A 25,333-nucleotide genomic window follows, 5' to 3' on the forward strand; every position below is an offset into this window, starting at 1 on the left:
GAGTCCAGGTATCAGTATTAAACAATAGTCACAGCAAGCGGAAGAAGAGGAGGAGAGAGAATAGCAAAAGGAGGAAGATGTGAAACGTGCCATTTCACCACAATCAGTAAGAGGAGCTGGTGATGAAGTCGGTTTGACAGCGTAAGAAATCGAATTACTGGGATGTTATTTCCCATGTAACATACACAGCCATAATGATTCTAGCATGGAAGACAATGGGTATCGTTACCCTACAGACTAAGCTTCCTGGATGTAAAACATACCATTGTTGAGTGAGTTTGTCCCACAATTGTATGGTATAAAGTGCTTGGCTTTGAACCGACGTGTTCCACCATTGGCGCATCGTCATGGTGGGACAACAACACGCGTATCGTTCCCCAACAGGCAACGCTTTCCCAGCATAATGTAAGCAAAACATTACATAGAATTGCTGCGTAATTGTGTCCAATAATTGCATGTCATTTAAGTGCCCGGCTGGTTCAAACCAACTCGTTCCACCACCAGTGCGAACGTAGTCATCTTCACCACATTGATGCACGGTTTCCCCATAGACAACGCTTCCTACCGTAATGCACTCAAAACATGACATATCGTTGCATAATTGTACGCTGCCGAGTTCAGACGCGTCAGACGCGTTCCGCCCCCGGTGCACTTAACGGAGACGCCAACGCGGCGGCGCTGTGGAACATCCTGTCCCCCCTCTACTTACTTCCCTTACTTATTCATCACTTCCAAAAGCCAAGCTAACAAAACACACACAACTAGAGAGATACTGTAGAGTATATATATATATATATGCACCCTGTTATCACAAGGGGCTTCCTGGCGGGCCAGGAGACCTGCAACCCGACTGCTACTGCAGCAGGCAACGTTCACGGCATCCAGGTCCCAAATGGCACCCTATTCCCCTATTTGGTGCACTACTGGGCCCTGGTGAAAAGTCGTGCACTGTGTAGGGAATAGGGTGCCATTTTGGGATGCATCCCCAGCCAGTATCGCTGTACTTGTGAGTGTTGAATTATTCAAAAGGGGGATTTAAATGTTCTGCGGGCGCACAAAAGTACAGAACACCTCCCTGATCAACGATAATAGCCCTGTGAAGTGGTCTCAAACTGAGGTGTGATTGGTTGGAAAGGGGACGTGGTCTGAAGGAAGGAGCAATCTGATTGTTGGGGGAGTACCGAGAGGGAGGGATTGTGGAAGTGAGAGTGGTGATTTTCTGCTGTGTAAGGCCCAGAGATTGTGGGTTGAGAAGAGTGGGTCTCATGGTTTCCCCATTATCTCATGCAGCGGGTTTTAGAGCTTTGAGAGCTGTTTCCCCGAATGTGAGACATTCATCAAGCCTGATTCCAGATGAGTTTGTGCTCTCTTGCTAACTCCTACTGGTGGTCTGTAGGAGTCGGCACAAGAGAAAACCAGATCTGGGACCAAAAAGGGGTATTCATTAGGAACCAAACAGAAGCAAACAAACTGAAATGGGAAGGGATCTACCTGCACTTCTGCAATAAGAAACCCTGTTGAAGGCTAACATTCACCCACAACGCCCTGGGACGACTGATATTAGAGTGTGAGAGAGTAGCCAAGACTCCCATCCAAATTCTACTTCAATCTTATCATCACAAAGTATGGACCACATACAAAAAAATGACCAATTAACCTTTAGGCTTAAACCTCCTAAGGGGCTGCAGGTCGCCGAAAGGTTGCTGGATCGAATCCCCAAGCTGACAAGGTAAAAATCTGTCATTCTGCCCCTGAGCAAGGCAGTGTTCCCCGGGCTCCAAAGATGTGGATGTTGATTAAGGCAGCCCTCCGCACCTCTCTGATTCAGAGGGGTTGGCTTAAATGCGGAAGACACATTTCAGTTGGACAACTGACTAAGCACTAAATGTTCATTTGGAGAACATAGAGCCTGCGTGCGTTTCACACTTCCATCCTCCTTGGCACCTGGCAACTAGGCGCTAAAAATCCTAATTAAAACAGAATTGGATTTGCTCGGTTGGACACTTAAACCAATGAGATAATTTCTCTGCTTGTCAAGGGAAGGCTGTCGAGAGCTCCGGCTTCTCCGGACGCGGGCTGCACCAAACCGTTACGCACTCCAGTCAATAATGTGTTTAGCACGGGACACTGAATACCTGGATTGACACTTGTTTTTAAGCGTGTGTGTGTGTGTGTGTGTGTGTGTGTGAAGATGTGGGTAGACCCTCTTTGTTCTTCCCTCTGAAGTGCTGTCAGGCTGAGGAGTGTGTGACGACTAGGTAAGTGGGAAGTGGAGAGTCCCTGCATCCGTGGGAGATGGCTTTTTCATTGTCGACGGGAGTAAAGTTGAGGTTTCCAGTTTTATCAGTGGCGTGAACAGGATGCACGCGGCATACGGCGTCCAATGGAATGCTTTTACACGCAGGTCCTTTAGCGACAACGCAACAACAAGAACGCGAACATAAAGTCAACGCCTCAGTAGGATGGAATGGGTTGCATAAGCGTTAGTACAGGAAGACAATTTACAGTGCAATAATTGTTTGTGCGCGTCTGTATGTCACATCACAGACACAGTTGAAGTCGTCGCCATTCGCATTCGCTTGTTCATTAACTTTCATTTCACCGGGTAAGTGGTTAGAGGGGGGAAAAAGTCTCTACGGCAATGATCATTTAGAGGTTAAATCAGTCCATTTGAACCTGAATGTATCGTGAGGGGGGGGGGGCTGATGAAAGAAAATCCTCCTAAAATCATCTTAGGAAGGAAAACCTTCGGGAGATGAAACAAGCACTGCAATAGAGAGAGGATAGTTCCTCCCGTGCTCATCTACAGGCGGATCAAAAGAGCAGGAAACAACAAAGAGAGAGAGGTGCATCCCAAATGACACCCTATTCACCATGTGGTGCACAACTTGAATAAGGGGTCATTTTGGGACACGTACAGAGATGCACAGGGATTTCCACCTGGGCTCCCCCCCACCCGTTTCTGTCTCAGAGAAGAGTTGCACAGGACTGTGGATTGTGTTGAGGAGAAAGAGTGAGTTCACTGGAGACGATACGTTTACAAGCCATGATGTTAGAGACTCATGGTGAAATGCACTTTCCTGAGACTGCAGCAGTGGCCCACATTATATATATATTTTTTTTTAAATACTGCGGCATCATACATTAGAGTCTGTTGCAACGTTTCATACATTAGAGTCTGTTGCAGTGCCACATACATGAGTCTATTGCAACGTTTCATACATTAGAGTCTGTTGCAATGTAATATCGAATATGTCCAGTTTTTTTTTTTTTACGGGGCTTCAGTGGGAAGCCCAAAAGATGAGATGAACAGTTCTGGGGGACTGCAAGGAACTGAGAATGCAGCAGTGGACCACATTGTATATTTAAAAAAATACTGTCCCATCATACATTAGAGTCTACTGCAATGTTTCATACATTAGAGTCTACTGCAATGTTTCATACATTAGAGTCTACTGCAATGTTTCATACATTAGAGTCTACTGCAACGTTTCATACATTAGAGTCTGTTGCAATGTAATATTATGTCCAGTTTTGTTTTTTTGGGGCTTCAGTGGGAAGCCCAAAAGATGAGATGAACAGTTCTGGGGGACTGCAAGGAACTGAGAATGCAGCAGTGGACCACATTGTATATTTTAAAAAATACTGTCCCATCATACATTAGAGTCTACTGCAATGTTTCATACATTAGAGTCTACTGCAATGTTTCATACATTAGAGTCTACTGCAATGTTTCATACATTAGAGTCTACTGCAATGTTTCATACATTAGAGTCTACTGCAATGTTTCATACATTAGAGTCTACTGCAATGTTTCATACATTAGAGTCTACTGCAATGTTTCATACATTAGAGTCTACTGCAATGTTTCATACATTAGAGTCTACTGCAATGTTTCATACATTAGAGTCTACTGCAATGTTTCATACATTACAGTCTACTGCAATGTTTCATGCATTAGAGTCTACTGCAATGTTTCATACATTAGAGTCTACTGCAATGTTTCATACATTACAGTCTACTGCAATGTTTCATGCATTAGAGTCTACTGCAATGTTTTATACATTACAGTCTACTGCAATGTTTCATACATTAGAGTCTACTGCAATGTTTCATACATTAGAGTCTACTGCAATGTTTCATACATTAGAGTATACTGCAATGTTTCATACATTAGAGTCTACTGCAATGTTTCATACATTAGAGTCTACTGCAATGTTTCATACATTAGAGTCTACTGCAATGTTTCATACATTAGAGTCTACTGCAATGTTTCATACATTAGAGTCTACTGCAATGTTTCATGCATTAGAGTCTGCTGCAGTGTTTCATACATTAGAGTCTGCTGCAGTGTTTCATGCATTACAGTCTGCTGCAGTGTTTCATGCATTACAGTCTGCTGCAGTGTTTCATACATTAGAGTCTGCTGCAGTGTCTCATACATTACAGTCTACTGCAATGTTTCATGCATTACAGTCTGCTGCAGTGTTTCATACATTACAGTCTGCTGCAGTGTTTCATACATTAGAGTCTGCTGCAGTGTCTCATACATTACAGTCTACTGCAATGTTTCATGCATTACAGTCTGCTGCAGTGTTTCATACATTACAGTCTGCTGCAGTGTTTCATACATTAGAGTCTGCTGCAGTGTTTCATACATTACAGTCTGCTGCAGTGTTTCTTTACAGTCTGCTGCAGTGTTTCATACATTAGTCTGCTGCAGTGTTTCATACATTAGAGTCTGCTGCAGTGTTTCATACATTACAGTCTGTTGCAGTGTTTCATACATTAGAGTCTACTGCAATGTTTCATCATTACAGTCTACTCTGTTTCACACATTAGAGTCTGCTGCAGTGTTTCATACATTAGGTCTGCTGCAGTGTTTCATACATTAGAGTCTGCTGCAGTGTCTCATACATTACAGTCTACTGCAGTGTTTCATTTTACAGTCTACTGCAGTGTTTCATAGATTAGAGTCTGCTGCAGTGTTTCATGCATTAGTCTGCTGCAGTGTTTCATACATTAGAGTCTGCTGCAGTGTCTCATACATTACAGTCTACTGCAGTGTTTCATACATTACAGTCTACTGCAATGTTTCATGCATTACAGTCTGCTGCAGTGTTTCATACATTAGAGTCTGCTGCAGTGTTTCATACATTAGATCTACTGCAGTGTTTCTAGATTAGAGTCTGCTGCAGTGTTTCATGCATTACAGTCTGCTGCAGTGTTTCATACATTACAGTCTACTGCAATGTTTCATGCATTACAGTCTGCTGCAGTGTTTCATACATTACAGTCTGCTGCAGTGTTTCATACATTAGTCTGCTGCAGTGTTTCATACATTACAGTCTGCTGCAGTGTCTCATACATTACAGTCTACTGCAATGTTTCATGCATTACAGTCTGCTGCAGTGTTTCATACATTACAGTCTGCTGCAGTGTTTCATACATTAGAGTCTGCTGCAGTGTTTCATACATTACAGTCTGCTGCAGTGTTTCATACATTACAGTCTGCTGCAGTGTTTCATACATTAGAGTCTGCTGCAGTGTTTCATACATTAGTCTGCTGCAGTGTTTCATACATTACAGTCTGCTGCAGTGTTTCATACATTAGAGTCTGCTGCAGTGTTTCATACATTACAGTCTGCTGCAGTGTTTCATACATTAGAGTCTACTGCAATGTTTCATACATTAGAGTCTACTGCAGTGTTTCATACATTAGAGTCTGCTGCAGTGTTTCATACATTAGAGTCTGCTGCAGTGTTTCATGCATTACAGTCTGCTGCAGTGTTTCATACATTAGAGTCTGCTGCAGTGTCTCATACATTACAGTCTACTGCAGTGTTTCATACATTACAGTCTACTGCAGTGTTTCATACATTAGAGTCTGCTGCAGTGTTTCATGCATTACAGTCTGCTGCAGTGTTTCATACATTAGAGTCTGCTGCAGTGTCTCATACATTACAGTCTACTGCAGTGTTTCATACATTACAGTCTGCTGCAGTGTTTCATACATTACAGTCTGCTGCAGTGTTTCATACATTACAGTCTGCTGCAGTGTTTCATACATTACAGTCTGCTGCAGTGTTTCATACATTAGAGTCTGCTGCAGTGTTTCATACATTAGAGTCTGCTGCAGTGTTTCATACATTAGAGTCTGCTGCAGTGTTTCATACATTAGAGTCTGCTGCAGTGTTTCATACATTAGTCTGCTGCAGTGTTTCATACATTACAGTCTGCTGCAGTGTTTCATACATTAGAGTCTGCTGCAGTGTTTCATACATTAGTCTGCTGCAGTGTTTCATGCATTAGTCTGCTGCAGTGTTTCATACATTAGTCTGCTGCAGTGTTTCATACATTAGTCTGCTGCAGTGTTTCATACATTAGTCTGCTGCAGTGTTTCATACATTAGTCTGCTGCAGTGTTTCATACATTAGTCTGCTGCAGTGTTTCATACATTAGTCTGCTGCAGTGTTTCATACATTAGTCTGCTGCAGTGTTTCATACATTAGTCTGCTGCAGTGTTTCAGTCTGCTGCAGTGTTTCATGCATTAGTCTGCTGCAGTGTTTCATGCTGCTGCAGTGTTTCATACATTACAGTCTGCTGCAGTGTTTCATACATTAGAGTCTGCTGCAGTGTTTCATACATTAGAGTCTGCTGCAGTGTTTCATACATTAGTCTGCTGCAGTGTTTCATACATTACAGTCTGCTGCAGTGTTTCATACATTAGAGTCTGCTGCAGTGTTTCATACATTAGTCTGCTGCAGTGTTTCATGCATTAGTCTGCTGCAGTGTTTCATACATTAGTCTGCTGCAGTGTTTCATACATTAGTCTGCTGCAGTGTTTCATACATTAGTCTGCTGCAGTGTTTCATACATTAGTCTGCTGCAGTGTTTCATACATTAGTCTGCTGCAGTGTTTCATACATTAGTCTGCTGCAGTGTTTCATACATTAGTCTGCTGCAGTGTTTCATACATTAGTCTGCTGCAGTGTTTCATACATTAGTCTGCTGCAGTGTTTCATGCATTAGTCTGCTGCAGTGTTTCATACATTAGAGTCTGCTGCAGTGTTTCATACATTAGAGTCTGCTGCAGTGTTTCATACATTAGAGTCTGCTGCAGTGTTTCATACATTAGAGTCTGCTGCAGTGTTTCATACATTAGTCTGCTGCAGTGTTTCATGCATTAGTCTGCTGCAGTGTTTCATACATTAGAGTCTGCTGCAGTGTTTCATACATTACAGTCTGCTGCAGTGTTTCATACATTAGTCTGCTGCAGTGTTTCATACATTAGAGTCTGCTGCAGTGTTTCATACATTAGTCTGCTGCAGTGTTTCATACATTAGTCTGCTGCAGTGTTTCATACATTAGAGTCTGCTGCAGTGTTTCATACATTAGAGTCTGCTGCAGTGTTTCATGCATTAGTCTGCTGCAGTGTTTCATGCATTAGTCTGCTGCAGTGTTTCATACATTAGTCTGCTGCAGTGTTTCATACATTAGTCTGCTGCAGTGTTTCATACATTAGTCTGCTGCAGTGTTTCATACATTAGAGTCTACTGCAATGTTTCATACATTAGAGTCTACTGCAATGTTTCATACATTAGAGTCTACTGCAATGTTTCATACATTAGAGTCTGCTGCAGTGTTTCATACATTACAGTCTGCTGCATTGTTTCATACATTAGAGTCTGCTGCAGTGTTTCATACATTACAGTCTGCTGCAGTGTTTCATACATTACAGTCTGCTGCAGTGTTTCATACATTACAGTCTGCTGCAGTGTTTCATACATTACAGTCTGCTGCAGTGTTTCAGTCTGCTGCAGTGTTTCATACATTACAGTCTGCTGCAGTGTTTCATACATTACAGTCTGCTGCAGTGTTTCATACATTAGTCTGCTGCAGTGTTTCATACATTAGAGTCTGCTGCAGTGTTTCATACATTAGTCTGCTGCAGTGTTTCATACATTAGAGTCTGCTGCAGTGTTTCATGCATTAGTCTGCTGCAGTGTTTCATACATTAGTCTGCTGCAGTGTTTCATACATTAGTCTGCTGCAGTGTTTCATACATTACAGTCTGCTGCAGTGTTTCATACATTAGAGTAGTGGTCGCCATTCGCGATCAACTGGTCGATCTTCAAGGCATTCCTAGTCGATCACCAAATATTTCTGTAGAAAAGCCAACGAACGATAAAGGCTTGCGCTCCGTTTTAAATCTATTATTTTCTTTTTCATCGAGTTGAGCTGTTGCCGGTAGGTGTAAAATAAAAAAGAGAATCATTTCAATTTAGGCTAAACAGTGCCTGAACAAGTGCTGAACCAACTGATCTATTTTGTTATCAAAGCTCGAGTTCTGAAATATAATATGGTCTGATTAACAATATTGGAAGGCCAATCGTACAGCCAATATGCTGTGATAATGTATTAGGCCTACAGCCCAAACCTCATTCCTACAAAACTGTATGTGAGGTTTAATGTAAAAAATATATATAATCTGAGCAATAGATCTCAGTTTGCTTTTTGACTGCGAAAGTGATCTTGACTCAGAAAAGGTCGGTGACCACTGCATTAGTCTGTTACAGCGTTTCATACATTAGAGTCTATTGCAATGTAATATCTAATAAGTCTTGTTTTTTTTTACAGGGCTTCAGTGGGAAGCCATAAAGATGAGATGAACAGTTCTGGGGACTGCGAGGAACTGGTGTTGTCAGCAGCAGGAAATACAAGGGCGCAACAATGGTTATTACACCTCCTTAAGTCACGGCAGGCTTCTCCTCTCTGCAGTGGCTGGCCCGAGGGAGTCGTTTCGCCTTAATTGCATTTGCACAAAAGTAACGGTCTCGAGGTGGTGAAAATGTCAGGGAAGAGGGAGAATGAGTGTGTGTGTGTGTGTGAGAATGAGGGTGTGCGTGTATGAAACCACATGACCTTTTCAAAGCATAAAAACACCCCTAAAAAAAACAAAACAAACAGACACACAGCAGAGGGAGAGAGAACAGTGTGTATGTCTAGTACCTTGTAGGCGATGCTGTTGAGGACCTTCATGGCCAGGTCGGACACCTCTGGGAACGGGTCGGCCGCCAGGTGCAGGAGAACCCTCCAGATCTGTGTGTAAACGCTGTTGAACGACACGCCTGCAACGACACACACAGCATGGTTAACCATATACATAATTATCCAGCATTCGCAGACGTGACTTACCGTTAATACACACAGGCACACAGCATCAATTACCATCGATGCACACACACATTGAATTACCATTCACCTAATGACCCAACGCAGTGTGAAAACCATCAATATACATTAGCGAACATCTACATTCTGTATCCCATTCTCAACAAGCACGTAAACACAGCATGATTAGCATCAATATTTGATTAGCGACCATCAATAAGAGCCAACCTTCTCACCATCTCATACGGCATGATTTCCATCAACACTCAACAATCTCTCCCGCTCGCTCTCTCTCTCACACAAGCACAACATGCTTCGTGATCACACTCAACCACTGAATTCCCCATCATCATCATAGCATAGAAACGCCAACATCCAATTGATGCTAATCACTCGTCATCTAACATCCAAAAACATTCGCTTCCCCTTAACTCAGTCATCTGCTGAGGTTTTGGAGCCAACATGGCTGCCGTGTCAGGTAATGTAACTCATTAATCAACACACACAATGAAGGCAGCTGGCTTCTGCACCATTGCTGATTGTGACAGGAACATGACTGCCAACTGTCATCATTATGCGGAATATGAATGAGCAAGTGCTCTGCTATTGTCTTTTTTTACCTACCGAGGGCGACTGGTCTGTGTGTGTTTGTGAGAAAGTGTGTGTTCACTTTGACGATTATTCCCTCCCTTTCCACCCAGGACTACCCCCCCCTCCATATTTTATTTATCCATTTTCTCCCTCTCCTGACGTCCTCTCTGCGGTGTCATCCCAAGCTGCCACTCAACCTGACAGAACACTGCAGTGCCGCTGAGCTGTGTTGGAGAGAGACGGTCACTCACCGGGTTTGGCCACGAAGGAGCTGTCAACATCAGTTTGTTTTGCTCCGGGCCTAAACCTGCCTGTCACCGTTCTCTTTGTATAAGGAGTGCCCCCTCTTCTTCTAGTTCATTATTATGGCACATTGACTCTCAATTTGCAAGTAACACAGCACTCCCTCTCCCTTGTGTCTTTGCTGTGCCCGTCCTCGCTCAAACATACATACATGATCTCTCTGCCTCTGTCTGATGAAATCTTCTGTTCGCCTCGACGCCCGGCAGTGAAGGTATCAAGCTGTTAATTCCCTCTCTCTCTCCCCCTCTCCCTCCCTCCCTCCCTCCCTCCCTCCAGCACTTCATACTTGTAGATAGCGAACAGAATGAAAAATGTCCTTAGGGAGTTGAGTCACTTTATGCTGAGGGTAAGAGAGGACACTGTCTTAACCCCCTAGACAGGACACACTCTCTTCCTCCTCCAGAGGCTGTAGAATGAGGGGGGGCGTGGCAGGCTATCACGAACTGTTGCGGTTATCCAGTGCATTTCATAGAGACACAGTGTGTGAAAATCGGGAGCTCTGGTTAATAGTACTGCAGCAGATTGTAGTGTGGGTCGAGGGGGGAGGGTGAGAGCTGGAGGGGGAGGGCAGGCAGAGAGAGATAGCAAGGGGGGTAAAGCAAGAGCGGAAGCATGAGAAGGAGAGAGAGAAAGAGAGCACGGGGGAAAGAGGGAGCGAGAAAGCAATCAAGTAATCAGGCAAGAGAGGGAAGCAAGGGAAAAAGCGAGTGTGTGCAAGCGAGAGCGGGTGAGTGAGCTAAAGAGGTGATTAGGTTCTAGCCCGGGGGCATGAATGTGATTAGGTGCTGTGGTAAACAGCCCTGGTGAGGAATGTGAAATACTGTTTCCCCGCCATTTAAACAGGGAAATACTACCGGTTTCCACTGGCATAGACACATTATCACCACAGCACGCTACACAGTTCAACATGAGAGACTGTGACTCCAGATCATTCCCAGGCTGAATTGTGTTCAGCAAGGCCTGGTATGAGGACCTTTGCAACACCTGCACAATTTTCCAACCGTGTTATATCCGAAACGATCTTTCTCACTACAACCGCTACATTTGAAGCTTCCCATTCAGTATACGAACAAGACAGACATTGTTTTCCTCAAAGGTCATCTGCTAATGCATATTTAACACCCAGTCCAATATAAGTCTTGGTCAGCCTCAAAGCTACGGTATATAACCCATTTCCTTCAATCAAACATGAGCATCTTAAATGCACTGACACAGGGAGAAGCTGAGCCAAGGCCTTGCTGTGGCCAAACAGAAACGTATGGGAGGATATCAGAACGCCTTAGAGTAGGTAGGGTTGCTCTGGGTGGTATTTTGCTGTGTAAGACATTTTCCTTTTTATCTTAAAGGCCAGATTCACTAAGCGTTTCCAACTGTTATTTTCAGGAGGGAATAGAATCTCCTGTTTCTGTAGCGTGAGGCAGCTTGCTGTACAAGTACACTCTCTGGACAGAACGCTAGTCTCTCTCAGGGCCTTAAAGAGGTAGTTCTCCCAAAATTCTAAGTTTTAAGTCCATATGCTGTGCCATCTGTTGTGTTGTTTTGGGACAGTCCCTTTACAAAGAGCACTTCTAGCAAATACCAGGTATTGCCCAATCAATGATGTATTCTGTGGGACCGATCAGTCAACCCAATTGTGCTCCTGCAACACGGCTCGGCTCCCAAACAAGTTACATATCTAAATGTTTAGGCATCAAGTCAGCACTATGAAAAACCCTCTATGGTACAAACTAGAGGTCGACCGATTATGATTTTCAACGTCGATACCGATTATTGGAGGACCAAAATACAGATTAATCGGACGATTTTTACATGTTTAATTTGTAATAATGACAATTACAACAATACCGAATGAACACTTATTTTAACTTAATATAATACATCAATAAAATCTATTTAGCCTCAAGTAAATAATGGAACATGTTCAATTTGGTTTAAATAATGCAAAAACAAAGTGTTGGAGAAGAAAGTAAAAGTGCAATATGTGCTACGTAAATAAGCTAACGTTTCAGTTCCTTGCTCAGAACATGAGAACACATGAAAGCTGGTGTTTCCTTTTAACATGAGTCTTCAATATTTCCAGGTAAGAAGTTTTAGGTTGTAGTTATTATAGGAATTATAGGACTTTTTCCCTCTATACCATTTGTATTTCATTAACCTTTGACTATTGGATGTTCTTATAGGCACTTTAGTATTGCCAGTGTAACAGTATAGCTTCCTTTCCTCTCCTCGCTCCTCCCTGGGCTCGAACCAGCAACACAACGACAACAGCCACCATTGAAGCAGCGCTACCCATGCAGAGCAAGGGGAACAACTACTAGAAGGCTCAGAGCGAGTGACGTTTGAAGCGCTATTAGCGCGCGCTAACTTCGGTTACACCAGCCTCACCTCGGGAGTTCATATGCTTGAAGTCATAAACAGCGCAATGCTTGACGCACACCGAAGAGCTGCTGGCAAAACGCACGAAAGTGCTGTTTGAATTAATGTTTATGCGCCTGCTTCTGCCTACCATCGCTCAGTCAGATACTTAGATACTTGTATACTCAGTCAGATTATATGCAACGCAGGACACGCTAGATAATATCTAGAAATATCAACCTTGTGTAGTTAACTAGTGATTATGATTGATATTTTTTTTTAAAGATAAGTTTAATGCTAGCTAGCAACTTACCTTGGCTTACTGCATTCGTGTAACAGGCAGTCTCCTTGTGGAGTGCAACGAGAGAGAGGCAGGTCGTTATTGTGATGGACTAGTTAACTGTAAGGTTGCAAGATTGGATCCCCCGAGCTGACAATGTGAACATCTGTCGTTCTGCCCTTGAAAAAGGCAGTTGACTCACTGTTCCTAGGCTGTCATTGAAAATAAGAATGTGTTCTTAACTGACTTGCCTAGTTTAAAAAAATAGTATAATAAAAAAATAAAAAAATAGGCAAATCGGCGCCCAAAAATACAGATCTCCGATTGTTATGAAAACTTGAAATCGGACTGAATTAATCGGCCATTCCAATTAATCGGTCAACCTCTAGTACAAACCCCATGCTGTTTGTTTACGCATGCCATGTCATAAGCTGCTAGCTGAGAGTCAGAATCAAGCACATAGGGAGGTAAGGACAATGGAAATAGAATGACATACTATTCTATGGTAAGATGCTAAACTGGACACAGCATAGTGGGCGAGGGGCCAATTTCATACTCAACCTGTTAAGAATGAATCAGACCTCATGATGGTGTTAGGGAGCCCAGTGCAGCTTGGGAAGGATTTAGACAAAGGCTGAATGAACGCTAAACACAACGGTCAAAAGGGTAGCGACAGAAAAGTCGACCAGAATGTGAATAGTTTATTATCTTTTATATGAAAATATATATTTTATAACCATTTCCTGGTCATTTATTTGTCAGACGTCAATGGTAAAGCGCATGCCACTGTGTCCTGAAAATACCTATAGATGTGGCTGTGATGGACTTGGCCAACCCGGCTTCCCGTGGGAGTTTATTAATACTGGATTATTTGATTAATCCGAGTTAACGCAGCGTTGTGTTGCCATGGGTCAGTGGTGCACTTGAGTGATGCGTGTGTAGTGTACTCATCTGTCGGTCTGTGTGTGTGTGTGTGTGTGTGTGTGCGCGCGCGCACGCATGTGTGTAGCCGTGTCCTCGACTTTTGGAGTCGTGGTTCCCAGATTTGGTCCTCCAGTACCCCAAAAGTACACATTTTCATTGTAGCCCAGACAACACACCTGACTCAACTTGTCAACTAATCATCAGGCCCTCAATGAGTTGAATCAGGTGAGTTTGTCCGGAGCTACAACAAAAATATGTACTTTTGGGGGGACTGGAGATGGGAACCACTGTTTTGGAGTACATTGTCAAATACAAGGGCAGTTTGTGTGTGAAGCAGGCCTTTCTCAAAATGGCAACAGAAGGTAGGGAATCCCCATCTCTCACTCCCCCCCCTCCCTCCCTCGTGTTGTTGGTGAGTTAATGCTTTTTCTCCACATACACAAACTGAGTGTCGGGACGCATCAAGGCCTCTGCCAATCACCACTGCATAGGGGAAACAGAGCGGGGCCAGCCCTCAGTGAGACCAGGAAAAGCACTCAGTCTTTTGGAGCCAGGGGCACCCTCGTGAGTTGAACAGTAGAGGATGGTAGGTTGAGAACGAGAGTCTTACCTACGGGTATGAGGGAATTGGAGCAAGAGAAAGGGAAAAGTATAGGAAGGCAGGGCTCCATACTGCGACCATTTAATCCCATTTTGACCTGGCTGTGCAGGTAAAAGAAATGTATTGGTTGCATCGGTGCGAGCTGAACATTCATGACAAGGTCAACTCACTCAAAAGTTTCAAAACGTCCTATTTTTCTGGCGGCTAAAACCATGATTTGGTCAAACAGTAGAGTGCATTATCCTCAAGATTCCTGTAATGAAAGTGTCTGCCCAGACCCTGTAACTGTTTCGCTGGTGCCTGTTGTGATGAACGAGCCACAACGCTCCCCCCCCCCAAAAAAAGGGTTCTGATTGTATAACATTTAAAAAAGCAATTGTGGGGAAAAAACAGAGTTGGGAGCAACAACTGTTGAAACTGTTGAAGAGAGCTTTCTGTGGGTATACTTTTTTCTCAACTCTATATATTGAGCTCAATACCAAATATTTTACACTGAACAAAAATACAAATGCAACATGTAAAGTGTTGGTCCCTCATGTTTCATGAGCTGAAATAAAACATCTCATAAATATTTCATACGCACAAAAATATTATTTCTCTCAAAATTTGTTTACATCCCTGTTAGTTGAGCATTTCTCCTTTGCCAAGATAATCCATCCACCTGACAGGTGTGGCATATCAAGAATATGATTAAACAGCATGACCATTACACAGGTGCACCTTGTGCCGGGGACAATAAAAGGCCACTAAAATATGCAGTTTTGTCACACACACAATACCACAGATGTCTCAGTTTTGAGGGAGCATGCAAATGTCATGCTGACTGCAGGAATGTCCATCATAGCTATTGACAGAGAATTCAATGTTAGTTTCTCTACCATTAGCCGCCTCCAATGTCATTTTTAGAGGATTTGGCAGTACGTCCAACCAGCCTCACAACCGCAGACTACGTGTCACCACGCCATCCCAGGACCTCCACATCCGGCTCCTTCACCTGCGGGATTGTCTGAGACCAGCCACCCGGACAGCTGATGAAACTGAGGAAACTGTCTGCAATAAAGCTCTTTTGTGGGGAAAAACTCATTCTGATTGGCTGTCCTTGCCCTGTGAAATCCATAGATATGGGCCTGATTAATTTATTTCAATTAAATGATTTCCTTATATGAACTGTAACTCAGTAAGATAGTTGAATATCTTTTTGTTCAGTATATATGGCTTTGAGATATACAGTGCACTTGAAATGCTCATCGCCACTGCTAGTAGTAGTAGACCAGTAGTAAGGGTAGCGTAGGCCAGTAGTAAGGGTAGCTTAGGCCAGTTGTAAGGGTAGCTTAGGCCAGTTGTAAGGGTAGCTTAGGCCAGTAGTAAGGGTAGCTCAGGCCAGTAGTAAGGGTAGCGTAGGTCAGTAGTAAGGGTAGCGTAGGTCAGTAGTAAGGGTATCGTAGGCCAGTAGTAAGGGTATCGTAGGCCAGTAGTAAGGGTATCGTAGGCCAGTAGTAAGGGTATCATAGGTCAGTACTAAGGGTAGCGTAGGCCAGTAGTAAGGGTATCGTAGGTCAGTAGTAAGGGTATCATAGGTCAGTAGTAAGGGTAGCGTAGGCCAGTAGTAAGGGAAGCGTAGGCCAGTAGTAAGGGTAGCGTAGGTCAGTAGTAAGGGTAGCGTAGGTCAGTAGTAAGGGTATCATAGGCCAGTAGTAAGGGTAGCGTAGGCCAGTAGTAAGGGTATCGTAGGTCAGTAGTAAGGGTATCATAGGTCAGTAGTAAGGGTATCATAGGTCAGTAGTAAGGGTATCGTAGGTCAGTAGTAAGGGTATCGTAGGCCAGTAGTAAGGGTATCATAGGCCAGTAGTAAGGGTATCATAGGTCAGTAGTAAGGGTAGCGTAGGTCAGTAGTAAGGGTATCGTAGGTCAGTAGTAAGGGTATCATAGGTCAGTAGTAAGGGTAGCGTAGGTCAGTAGTAAGGGTAGCGTAGGTCAGTAGTAAGGGTATCGTAGGTCAGTAGTAAGGGTATCATAGGTCAGTAGTAAGGGTAGCGTAGGCCAGTAGTAAGGGTATCGTAGGTCAGTAGTAAGGGTATCGTAGGTCAGTAGTAAGGGTATCGTAGGTCAGTAGTAAGGGTATCATAGGTCAGTAGTAAGGGTATCATAGGTCAGTAGTAAGGGTAGCGTAGGTCAGTAGTAAGGGTATCGTAGGTCAGTAGTAAGGGTATCATAGGTCAGTAGTAAGGGTAGCGTAGGCCAGTAGTAAGGGTATCATAGGCCAGTAGTAAGGGTATCGTAGGCCAGTAGTAAGGGTATCATAGGTCAGTAGTAAGGGTAGCGTAGGCCAGTAGTAAGGGTATCGTAGGTCAGTAGTAAGGGTATCAGGCCAGTAGTAAGGGTATCATAGGCCAGTAGTAAGGGTAGCGTAGGTCAGTAGTAAGGGTATCATAGGCCAGTAGTAAGGGTAGCGTAGGCCAGTAGTAAGGGTAGGCCAGTAGGGGTCAGGCCAGTAGTAAGGCCAGTAGTAAGGGTATCGTAGGTCAGTAGTAAGGGTATCATAGGTCAGTAGTAAGGGTAGCGTAGGCGAGTAGTAAGGGTAGCGTAGGCCAGTAGTAAGGGTAGCGTAGGCCAGTAGTAAGGGTAGCGTAGGCCAGTAGTAAGGGTAGCGTAGGTCAGTAGTAAGGGTATCGTAGGTCAGTAGTAAGGGTAGCGTAGGCCAGTAGTAAGGGTATCGTAGGTCAGTAGTAAGGGTATCATAGGTCAGTAGTAAGGGTAGCGTAGGCCAGTAGTAAGGGTATCATAGGTCAGTAGTAAGGGTAGCGTAGGCCAGTAGTAAGGGTATCGTAGGTCAGTAGTAAGGGTAGCGTAGGTCAGTAGTAAGGGTAGCGTAGGTCAGTAGTAAGGGTATCGTAGGCCAGTAGTAAGGGTATCGTAGGCCAGTAGTAAGGGTATCATAGGTCAGTAGTAAGGGTAGCGTAGGCCAGTAGTAAGGGTATCGTAGGTCAGTAGTAAGGGTATCATAGGCCAGTAGTAAGGGTAGCGTAGGCCAGTAGTAAGGGTAGCGTAGGTCAGTAGTAAGGGTAGCGTAGGTCAGTAGTAAGGGTAGCGTAGGCCAGTAGTAAGGGTAGCGTAGGCCAGTAGTAAGGGTAGCGTAGGCCAGTAGTAAGGGTAGCGTAGGCCAGTAGTAAGGGTAGCGTAGGCCAGTAGTAAGGGTATCGTAGGTCAGTAGTAAGGGTATCATAGGTCAGTAGTAAGGGTAGCGTAGGCCAGTAGTAAGGGTAGCGTAGGCCAGTAGTAAGGGTAGCGTAGGCCAGTAGTAAGGGTAGCGTAGGCCAGTAGTAAGGGTAGCGTAGGCCAGTAGTAAGGGTATCGTAGGCCAGTAGTAAGGGTAGCGTAGGCCAGTAGTAAGGGTATCGTAGGTCAGTAGTAAGGGTATCATAGGTCAGTAGTAAGGGTATCGTAGGCCAGTAGTAAGGGTATCATAGGTCAGTAGTAAGGGTAGCGTAGGCCAGTAGTAAGGGTAGCGTAGGCCAGTAGTAAGGGTATCGTAGGTCAGTAGTAAGGGTATCATAGGCCAGTAGTAAGGGTAGCGTAGGCCAGTAGTAAGGGTATCATAGGCCAGTAGTAAGGGTATCATAGGTCAGTAGTAAGGGTATCATAGGTCAGTAGTAAGGGTATCGTAGGTCAGTAGTAAGGGTATCGTAGGTCAGTAGTAAGGGTAGCGTAGGCTAGTAGTAAGGGAAGCGTAGGCCAGCGTAATCAATATGACCTTTTAAATAAATACATTGAACTTTTTACAGGTATATATATTAAACATTTTGAGCAACTACAGCTGAAGTCAGTTAGCTTATGGAAGTTCCGAATAGAACCGTAGGTCAGTAGTAAGGGTATCATAGGTCAGTAGTAAGGGTAGCGTAGGCCAGTAGTAAGGAAGCGTAGGCCAGTAGTAAGGGTATCGTAGGTCAGTAGTAAGGGTATCATAGGTCAGTAGTAAGGGTAGCGTAGGCCAGTAGTAAGGGTATCGTAGGTCAGTAGTAAGGGTATCATAGGTCAGTAGTAAGGGTATCATAGGCCAGTAGTAAGGGTAGCGTAGGTCAGTAGTAAGGGTATCATAGGTCAGTAGTAAGGGTATCATAGGCCAGTAGTAAGGGTATCATAGGTCAGTAGTAAGGGTATCGTAGGCCAGTAGTAAGGGTAGCGTAGGCCAGTAGTAAGGGTAGCGTAGGCCAGTAGTAAGGGTAGCGTAGGCCAGTAGTAAGAGTAGCGTAGGTTAGTAGTTTTCCTACCTATGAGGGAGTTGAGGGAGGAGTAGGAGGAGACTCGTCTCATCTTGTCGATGGTCTCAAAGGAGAGGATGTACTCATCGTTGTCAGGGCTACCCAGGGTGCTGCTGGCACTGCTGCTGGTGCTCAAGTTACCTGGAGAGAACGCCACCGGACCACCTAGACAAACAAATTACAGTAGTTACACAAGAGAATAAATATACACTGAAACATACCATATCATACCAGAATAATTATACGCTGAACTATACCATATTATACCAGCATAAATATACCCTGAAATATACTATCTGATACTAGAATAAATAAACCCTGAAATATACACTGCTCAAAAAAATAAAGGGAACACGTAAACACAATGTAACTCCAAGTCAATCACACTTCTGTGAAATCAAACTGTCCACTTAGGAAGCAACACTGATCGACAATAAATTTCACATGCTGTTGTGCAAATGGAATAGACAACAGGTGGAAATTATAGGCAATTAGCAAGACACCCCCAATAAAGGAGTGGTTCTGCAGGTGGACCACTTCTCAGTTCCTATGCTTCCTGGCTGATGTTTTGGTCACTTTTGAATGCTGGCGGTGCTTTCACTCTAGTGGTAGCATAAGATGGAGTCTACTGGCGGTGCTTTCACTCTAGTGGTAGCATGAGATGGAGTCTACAACCCACACAAGTGGCTCAGGTAGTGCAGCTCATCCAGGATGACACAATGCGAGCTGTGGCAAGAAGGTTTGCTGTGTCTGTCAGCGTAGTGTCCAGAGCATGGAGGCGCTACCAGGAGACAGGCCAGTACATCAGGAGACGTGGAGGAGGCCGTAGGAGGGCAACAACCCAGCAGCAGGACCGCTACCTCCGCCTTTATGCAAGGAGGAGCACTGCCAGAGCCCCGCAAATTGACCTCCAGCAGTCCACAAATGTGCATGCTCAAACGGTCAGAAACAGACTCCATGAGGGTGGTAATGAGGGCCCGACGTCCACAGGTGGGGGTTGTGCTTATAGCCCAACACCGTACAGGACGTTTGGCATTTGCCAGAGAACACCAAGATTGGCAAATTCGCCACTGGCGCCCTGTGCTCTTCACAGATGAAAGCAGGTTCACACTGAGCACATGTGACAGACGTGACAGAGTCTGGAGACGCAGGTGGAGAACGTTCTGCTGCCTGCAACATCCTCCAGCATGACCGGTTTGGCGGTGGGTCAGTCATGGTGTGGGGTGGCATTTCTTTGGGCATGCACAGCCCTCCATGTGCTCGCCAGAGGTAGTCTGACTGCCATTAGGTACCGAGATGAGATCCTTGGACACCTTGTGAGACCATATGCTAAGTCATATGACAATGCTAGACCTCATGTGGCTGGAGTGTGTCAGCAGTTCCTGCAAGAGGAAGGCATTGGTGCTATGGACTGGCCCGCCCGTTCCCCAGACCTGAATCCAATTGAGCACATCTGGGACATCATGTCTCGCTCCATCCACAAACGCCACGTTGCGCCACGTTGCAGTTGGTGGATGCTTTAGTCCAGGTCTGGGAGGAGATCCTTCAGGAGACCATCCGCCACCTTGTCAGGAGCATGCCCAGGCGTTGTAGGGAGGTCATACAGGCACGTGGAGGCCACACACACTACTGAGCCTCATTTTGACTTGTTTTAAGGACATTACATCAAAGTTGGATTAGCCTGTAGTGTGGTTTTCCACTTACATTTTGAGTGTGACTCTAAATCCAGACCTCCATGGGTTGATAAATTTCATTTCCATTGATAAGTTGTGTGTGATTTTGTTGTCAGCACATTCAACTATGTAAAGAAAAAAGTATTTAATAACAATATTTCATTCATTCACATCTAGGATGTGTTATTTTAGTGTTCCCTTTATTTTTTTGAGCAGTGTACTATATGATACCAGAATAACTATACCCTGAAATATACCATATTGTACCAGAATAACTAAACCACATGATACCAGAATAACTATACCCTGGAATATACCACATGAAACCAGAATAACTACACCCTGAAATATACCACATGATACCAGAATAACTATACCCTGAAATATACTACATGATAGCAGAATAACTACACCCTGAAATATACCACATGATACCAGAATAACTATACCCTGAAATATACCACATGATACCAGAATAACTATACCCTGAAATATATTTGATACCAGAATAAATATACCCTGAAATATACCATATTGTACCAGAATAAATATACCATATTATACCAAAATAACAATACGGTGAAATATAGTATCTGACACCAGAATAAATATACCATGCAATATACCATATTAAACCAGAATAACTACACACTGAAATATTTCATATTATACCAGAATAACTATACCCTGAAAAATACCAGAATAACTATACTATCTGATACCAGAATAACTATAACCTGAAATATACCATTAGATACCAGAATAACTACACCGTGAAATATACCATATTACACCAGAATAAATATACCATATTATACCAGAATAACTACACCCTGAAATATACCACATGATACCAGAATAACTATATCCTGAAATATACCACATTATACCAGAATAACTACACCCTGAAATATACCATAGTATACTAGAATAACTATACCCTGAAGTGATGCATATGGAACAGTATCGAGAGTGAAAATAAAGTACTTGTTCTGCTCCGATTGTTTGATTTTGTGTGTGTGCCTGCAGGTAAAGTGAAGTGTCAACTTTTTACTAGCTCAAGAAATGACCCCCCCAGCTAGAAAACTAGAAACTACAAGCTATTGACCGGACCTTCCATTCAAATCTCCCCAGCCTATTCTAACTGTCCGCCCGAGTCATCACACTCTAACTCAACACAACTCCCCATTCCCATCACCCGACTCACACAAAATGGCCGCCATATATCCCTGGGACGGAGTGCATATTGAGATGGGGATTGGGAGTAGGCAAGGCAGGCTAAACAGATTGTCATGGTTGTTGGTGACAAGCACTGCTGCCAGTTAGAATGAGTGGACGATGTGGATTCAGACAGGCTGGAAGCGGTAGGCTAACGTGCTAGCGGCTAGTATTACTCAGCATGGCTATATTGCTATGTGGCTGTGTTGACAGGGGCTTCAGCGAGAATGAGCTGACATCTGAGTCAGTCAGTACAGCAGGGGCTGAGAGAGGGTCAAGAGTGTAATCCTCCAATAATGTTGTGGGTGTATGATGGACATAGGCTATGATGTGTCTATGATGACGATGACGATGCTTCAAATCCCCTCAAGTCATTATTTGGGAAAGAAGAGGCAGTCACAGAGAGAAAAGAAGAGAGGCAGTCACAGAGAGAAAAGAAGAGAGGCAGACAGAGAGAAAAGAAGAGAGGCAGTCACAGAGAGAAAAGAAGAGAGGCAGTCACAGAGAGAAAAGAAGAGAGGCAGTCACAGAGAGAAAAGAAGAGAGGCAGTCACAGAGAGAAAAGAAGAGAGGCAGTCACAGAGAGAAAAGAAGAGAGGCAGTCACAGAGAGAAAAGAAGAGAGGCAGTCACAGAGAGAAAAGAAGAGGCAGTCACAGAGAGAAAAGAAGAGAGGCAGTCACAGAGAGAAAAGAAGAGAGGCAGTCACAGAGAGAAAAGAAGAGAGGCAGTCACAGAGAGAAAAGAAGAGAGGCAGTCACAGAGAGAAAAGAAGAGAGGCAGTCACAGAGAGAAAAGAAGAGAGGCAGTCACAGAGAGAAAAGAAGAGAGGCAGTCACAGAGAGAAAAGAAGAGAGGCAGTCACAGAGAGAAAAGAAGAGAGAAGTAAGAGAGAAAAGAAGAGAGGCAGTCACAGAGAGAAAAGAAGAGAGAAGTCTCGACCCTTAAGTTGCTTTCTTTCTCTCCTTCACTGTCTCCTTCTCCCTCCTTTACAGTACATAACCACAGTTCTCTCTCTCGCCCGCCCGCCTCAATATCATCCTCTCCGCCTCTCTCCCGTACCCTCCTCGTTGAGGTTGAGGTTCTGCAGGCTCTTGTTGAGGTTGCGTGCGGTGGTGGCAGCTCGGATGTTGGTGTAGGAGTTGACTGAACGCAGCCGAGGGATGGCGGGGCTGTCGCGCACTGGAGTCAGGTTACCGGGCTCTGTACACAGACACACACACAGGAGTCAGGTTACCGGGCTCTGTACACAGACACACACTGGAGTCAGGTTACCGGGCTCTGTACACAGACACACACAGGAGTCAGGTTACCGGGCTCTGTACACAGACACACACTGGAGTCAGGTTACTGGGCTCTGTACACAGACACACACAGGAGTCAGGTTACCGGGCTCTGTACACAGACACACACAGCAGTTAGGTTACCGGGCTCTGTACACAGACACACACTGGAGTCAGGTTACCGGGCTCTGTACACAGACACCCACTGGGGAAGGTCAGTTAACCCATTCATTTGCCACTAAATGGAATACAGTAGTGACATGACAATCAATATGATTGAAATATTGATGTGCCTTATCAAAACATGCTGCATATTTAATTCAAACTCCCTCAGATCCCTAAACCCCATTTCACATGTATAGCAGTTAGTCTTCGGGACGAGACTTAAGTGGACCAGCGTGCTTCACAACAACACACGTCAATGACTTCCTACTGTAATGGTCATGACAGAGGTTTGAAGTGTGTGTATGTGGCGTGTGTGTGTGTGTGTGTACCTAAGGTGTTGGCAGTTGAGGGTACAGCGTAGTTCTTCTCCTCCTCCATGAACTGCAGGGCCACGGTGCAGAAGTTACTCTCGTACTGAACCACCAGGTGACTCAGAGCCACCACCAGCTCCTGGAGAACACACCACCGCCACAGAGTCAACCAGAACCCAACACACACACGGTCAGAACCTAGTCAACCATAGCAGAAGACGTACCACAGTCCATCGCCCCACAGTAAAAATCAGTCAACGACCTTAGCAAGAATATTGGAGATGGTGAGGGGGAAAAAACGTGTGTGTGTGTGTGTGTGTGTGTGTGTGTGTGTGTGTGTGTGTACGACCCACCTTGCGGACCACAGGGCTGCCGTCGTTGATGAGCTGTGCCAGCATCATGGCCACGTTGTGGTCGATGGTCGTAGAGTGGTCCGTTCGCTCGGCTGAGTTCCCTACAAACGTCCCCAGGGCAAACACCGCCGCACAGCGCACCTGAGGGGACCGGAGATAGTTTTGGCACCAAGAGAATTCTCTCCCTTTTTAAAAAGGGGAATCAATACTAATACTCACTCCTTTAATCCTCTCATTTCTAATGCAGCTATATTTACTGAGAAGATCAATGGTGGGTGAAAATAATAATTTACCATTAGTCACACAATATCCCGCCCATCACACTAATTAACTGCGTAAGCTAAATAACAGTAACTCCTACTTCTAAATTGTTATCAATAATTGCCCCAAGATGCCACAAAGACAGTACAGGTCCACATAATACATTGTTTATTCTTTATGCATCTCCCTCAGTTTTGCATATGACAGGCACTGCACTAACTCAAACCTGGCCCAGTGTGTGTGTGTGAGACAGTAAATATGCCTCTCCTCTTGAGGAATCCTCCCAACAGGCCTGAAAATTAATTTAAAATCCTCTCTGCTTAGTCACTCTGCTCACTCACCTCTCTCTCTCTTCGCTCTGCTCTCACTTGCTCACTCACCCTGGCCTCTCTCTGTTCCCTGGCCCTCTCTCTCTCTCCTGGCCCTCTCTCTCTCTCCTGGCCCTCTCTCTCTCTCCTGGCCCTCTCTCTCTCTCCTGGCCCTCTCTCTCTCTCTGGCCCTCTCTCTCTCTCTCCTGGCCCTCTCTCTCTCTCCTGGCCCTCTCTCTCTCTCTCCTGGCCCTCTCTCTCTCTCTCCTGGCCCTCTCTCTCCTGGCCCTCTCTCTCCTGGCCCTCTCTCTCTCTCTCCTGGCCCTCTCTCTCTCTCTCCTGGCCCTCTCTCTCTCTCTCCTGGCCCTCTCTCTCTCTCTCCTGGCCCTCTCTCTCTCTCTCTCTCTCTTCCCTGGCCCCTCTCTCTCTCTCTCTCTCTCCTTCCCTGGCCCTCTCTCTCTCTTCCCTGGCCCTCTCTCTCTCTTCCCTGGCCCTCTCTCTCTCTTCCCTGGCCCTCTCTCTCTCTTCCCTGGCCCTCTCTCTCTCTTCCCTGGCCCTCTCTCTCTCTTCCCTGGCCCTCTCTCTCTCTTCCCTGGCCCTCTCTCTCTCTTCCCTGGCCCTCTCTCTCTCTTCCCTGCCCATCGCACTCTGCCCATCGCACTCTGCCCATCGCACTCTGCCCATCGCACTCTGCCCAGGTTCATAAGATAGTTCGTAAGTGCAGTTCCTTAACATCTTAAGATTTTATGATGATTTTCTTACTAGCTTCTCAAATATCTTCTTACAAATGTCCTTCATAAGATGTGTGTTGCTAGGCAAGCGCTTTAGCTAGCAATGGCAATCACGTTAGATTATTTCTTAATGAGATGACTGTTCTAAAACATGTTCTTGGGTTTAAATAAACAAGACTGAAACTTTCAGAGGAAGTTTGTGAGGGAATGAAGATGTTCAATTGCTTTCATGAGCTTTTTCCTCTCTGAGTTTAAGACAAAGGTTCAGATATCTTGGAACTAAGAACATTTCCAATAACTTTATTTCCAAGAATCACATTTCTTCTTAACTTTTTGCTTAAGGAGAAACATAATACATAGCAGGAGAACATTTCCAAGAGCCTTTGAGGAATAGCAACTTCACTTAACTTTCTTCTTAAGTCTAGAGTTAAGGGGGGAAAAATGCCAGTCAAGAAGAAATCTCTTCTTAAGAAGGTTTTGTGAATCTGGTCCCTGAAGAGGAGGGAGCTGATCAAACTAGTCGAGTAATAAATATCCATTTTT

The 25,333-nt window shown here is 44.6% G+C and overlaps 1 protein-coding gene and 1 long non-coding RNA gene across 8 annotated transcripts in view; one reads left to right on the forward strand and one right to left on the reverse strand.

Annotated features, from left to right (window-relative positions):
* The window catches only part of LOC118364938 (regulatory-associated protein of mTOR), a 213,873-nt gene that overhangs the window by 34,908 nt on the left and 153,632 nt on the right, over window positions 1-25,333 (reverse strand). For all 7 annotated transcript variants that reach the window (XM_052490562.1, XM_052490559.1, XM_052490558.1 and 4 more), the window contains exons 18-22: window positions 23,491-23,631; window positions 23,156-23,276; window positions 22,441-22,581; window positions 18,498-18,653; window positions 9,014-9,132 (exon numbers count right to left, since the gene is read on the reverse strand). In XM_052490562.1, coding sequence (XP_052346522.1) covers window positions 9,014-9,132; window positions 18,498-18,653; window positions 22,441-22,581; window positions 23,156-23,276; window positions 23,491-23,631 — 678 coding nt within the window. The remainder of the gene's footprint in view (window positions 1-9,013; window positions 9,133-18,497; window positions 18,654-22,440; window positions 22,582-23,155; window positions 23,277-23,490; window positions 23,632-25,333) is intronic.
* On the forward strand, window positions 16,346-17,928 carry LOC127914456 (uncharacterized). The gene is made up of 4 exons (XR_008088405.1): window positions 16,346-16,400; window positions 16,489-16,532; window positions 16,883-17,014; window positions 17,895-17,928. It is a non-coding gene; the product is annotated as an uncharacterized LOC127914456 (long non-coding RNA).

Source organism: Oncorhynchus keta, chromosome 32 (assembly GCF_023373465.1).
Source record: "Oncorhynchus keta strain PuntledgeMale-10-30-2019 chromosome 32, Oket_V2, whole genome shotgun sequence".
Lineage (NCBI taxonomy): Eukaryota > Metazoa > Chordata > Actinopteri > Salmoniformes > Salmonidae > Oncorhynchus > Oncorhynchus keta.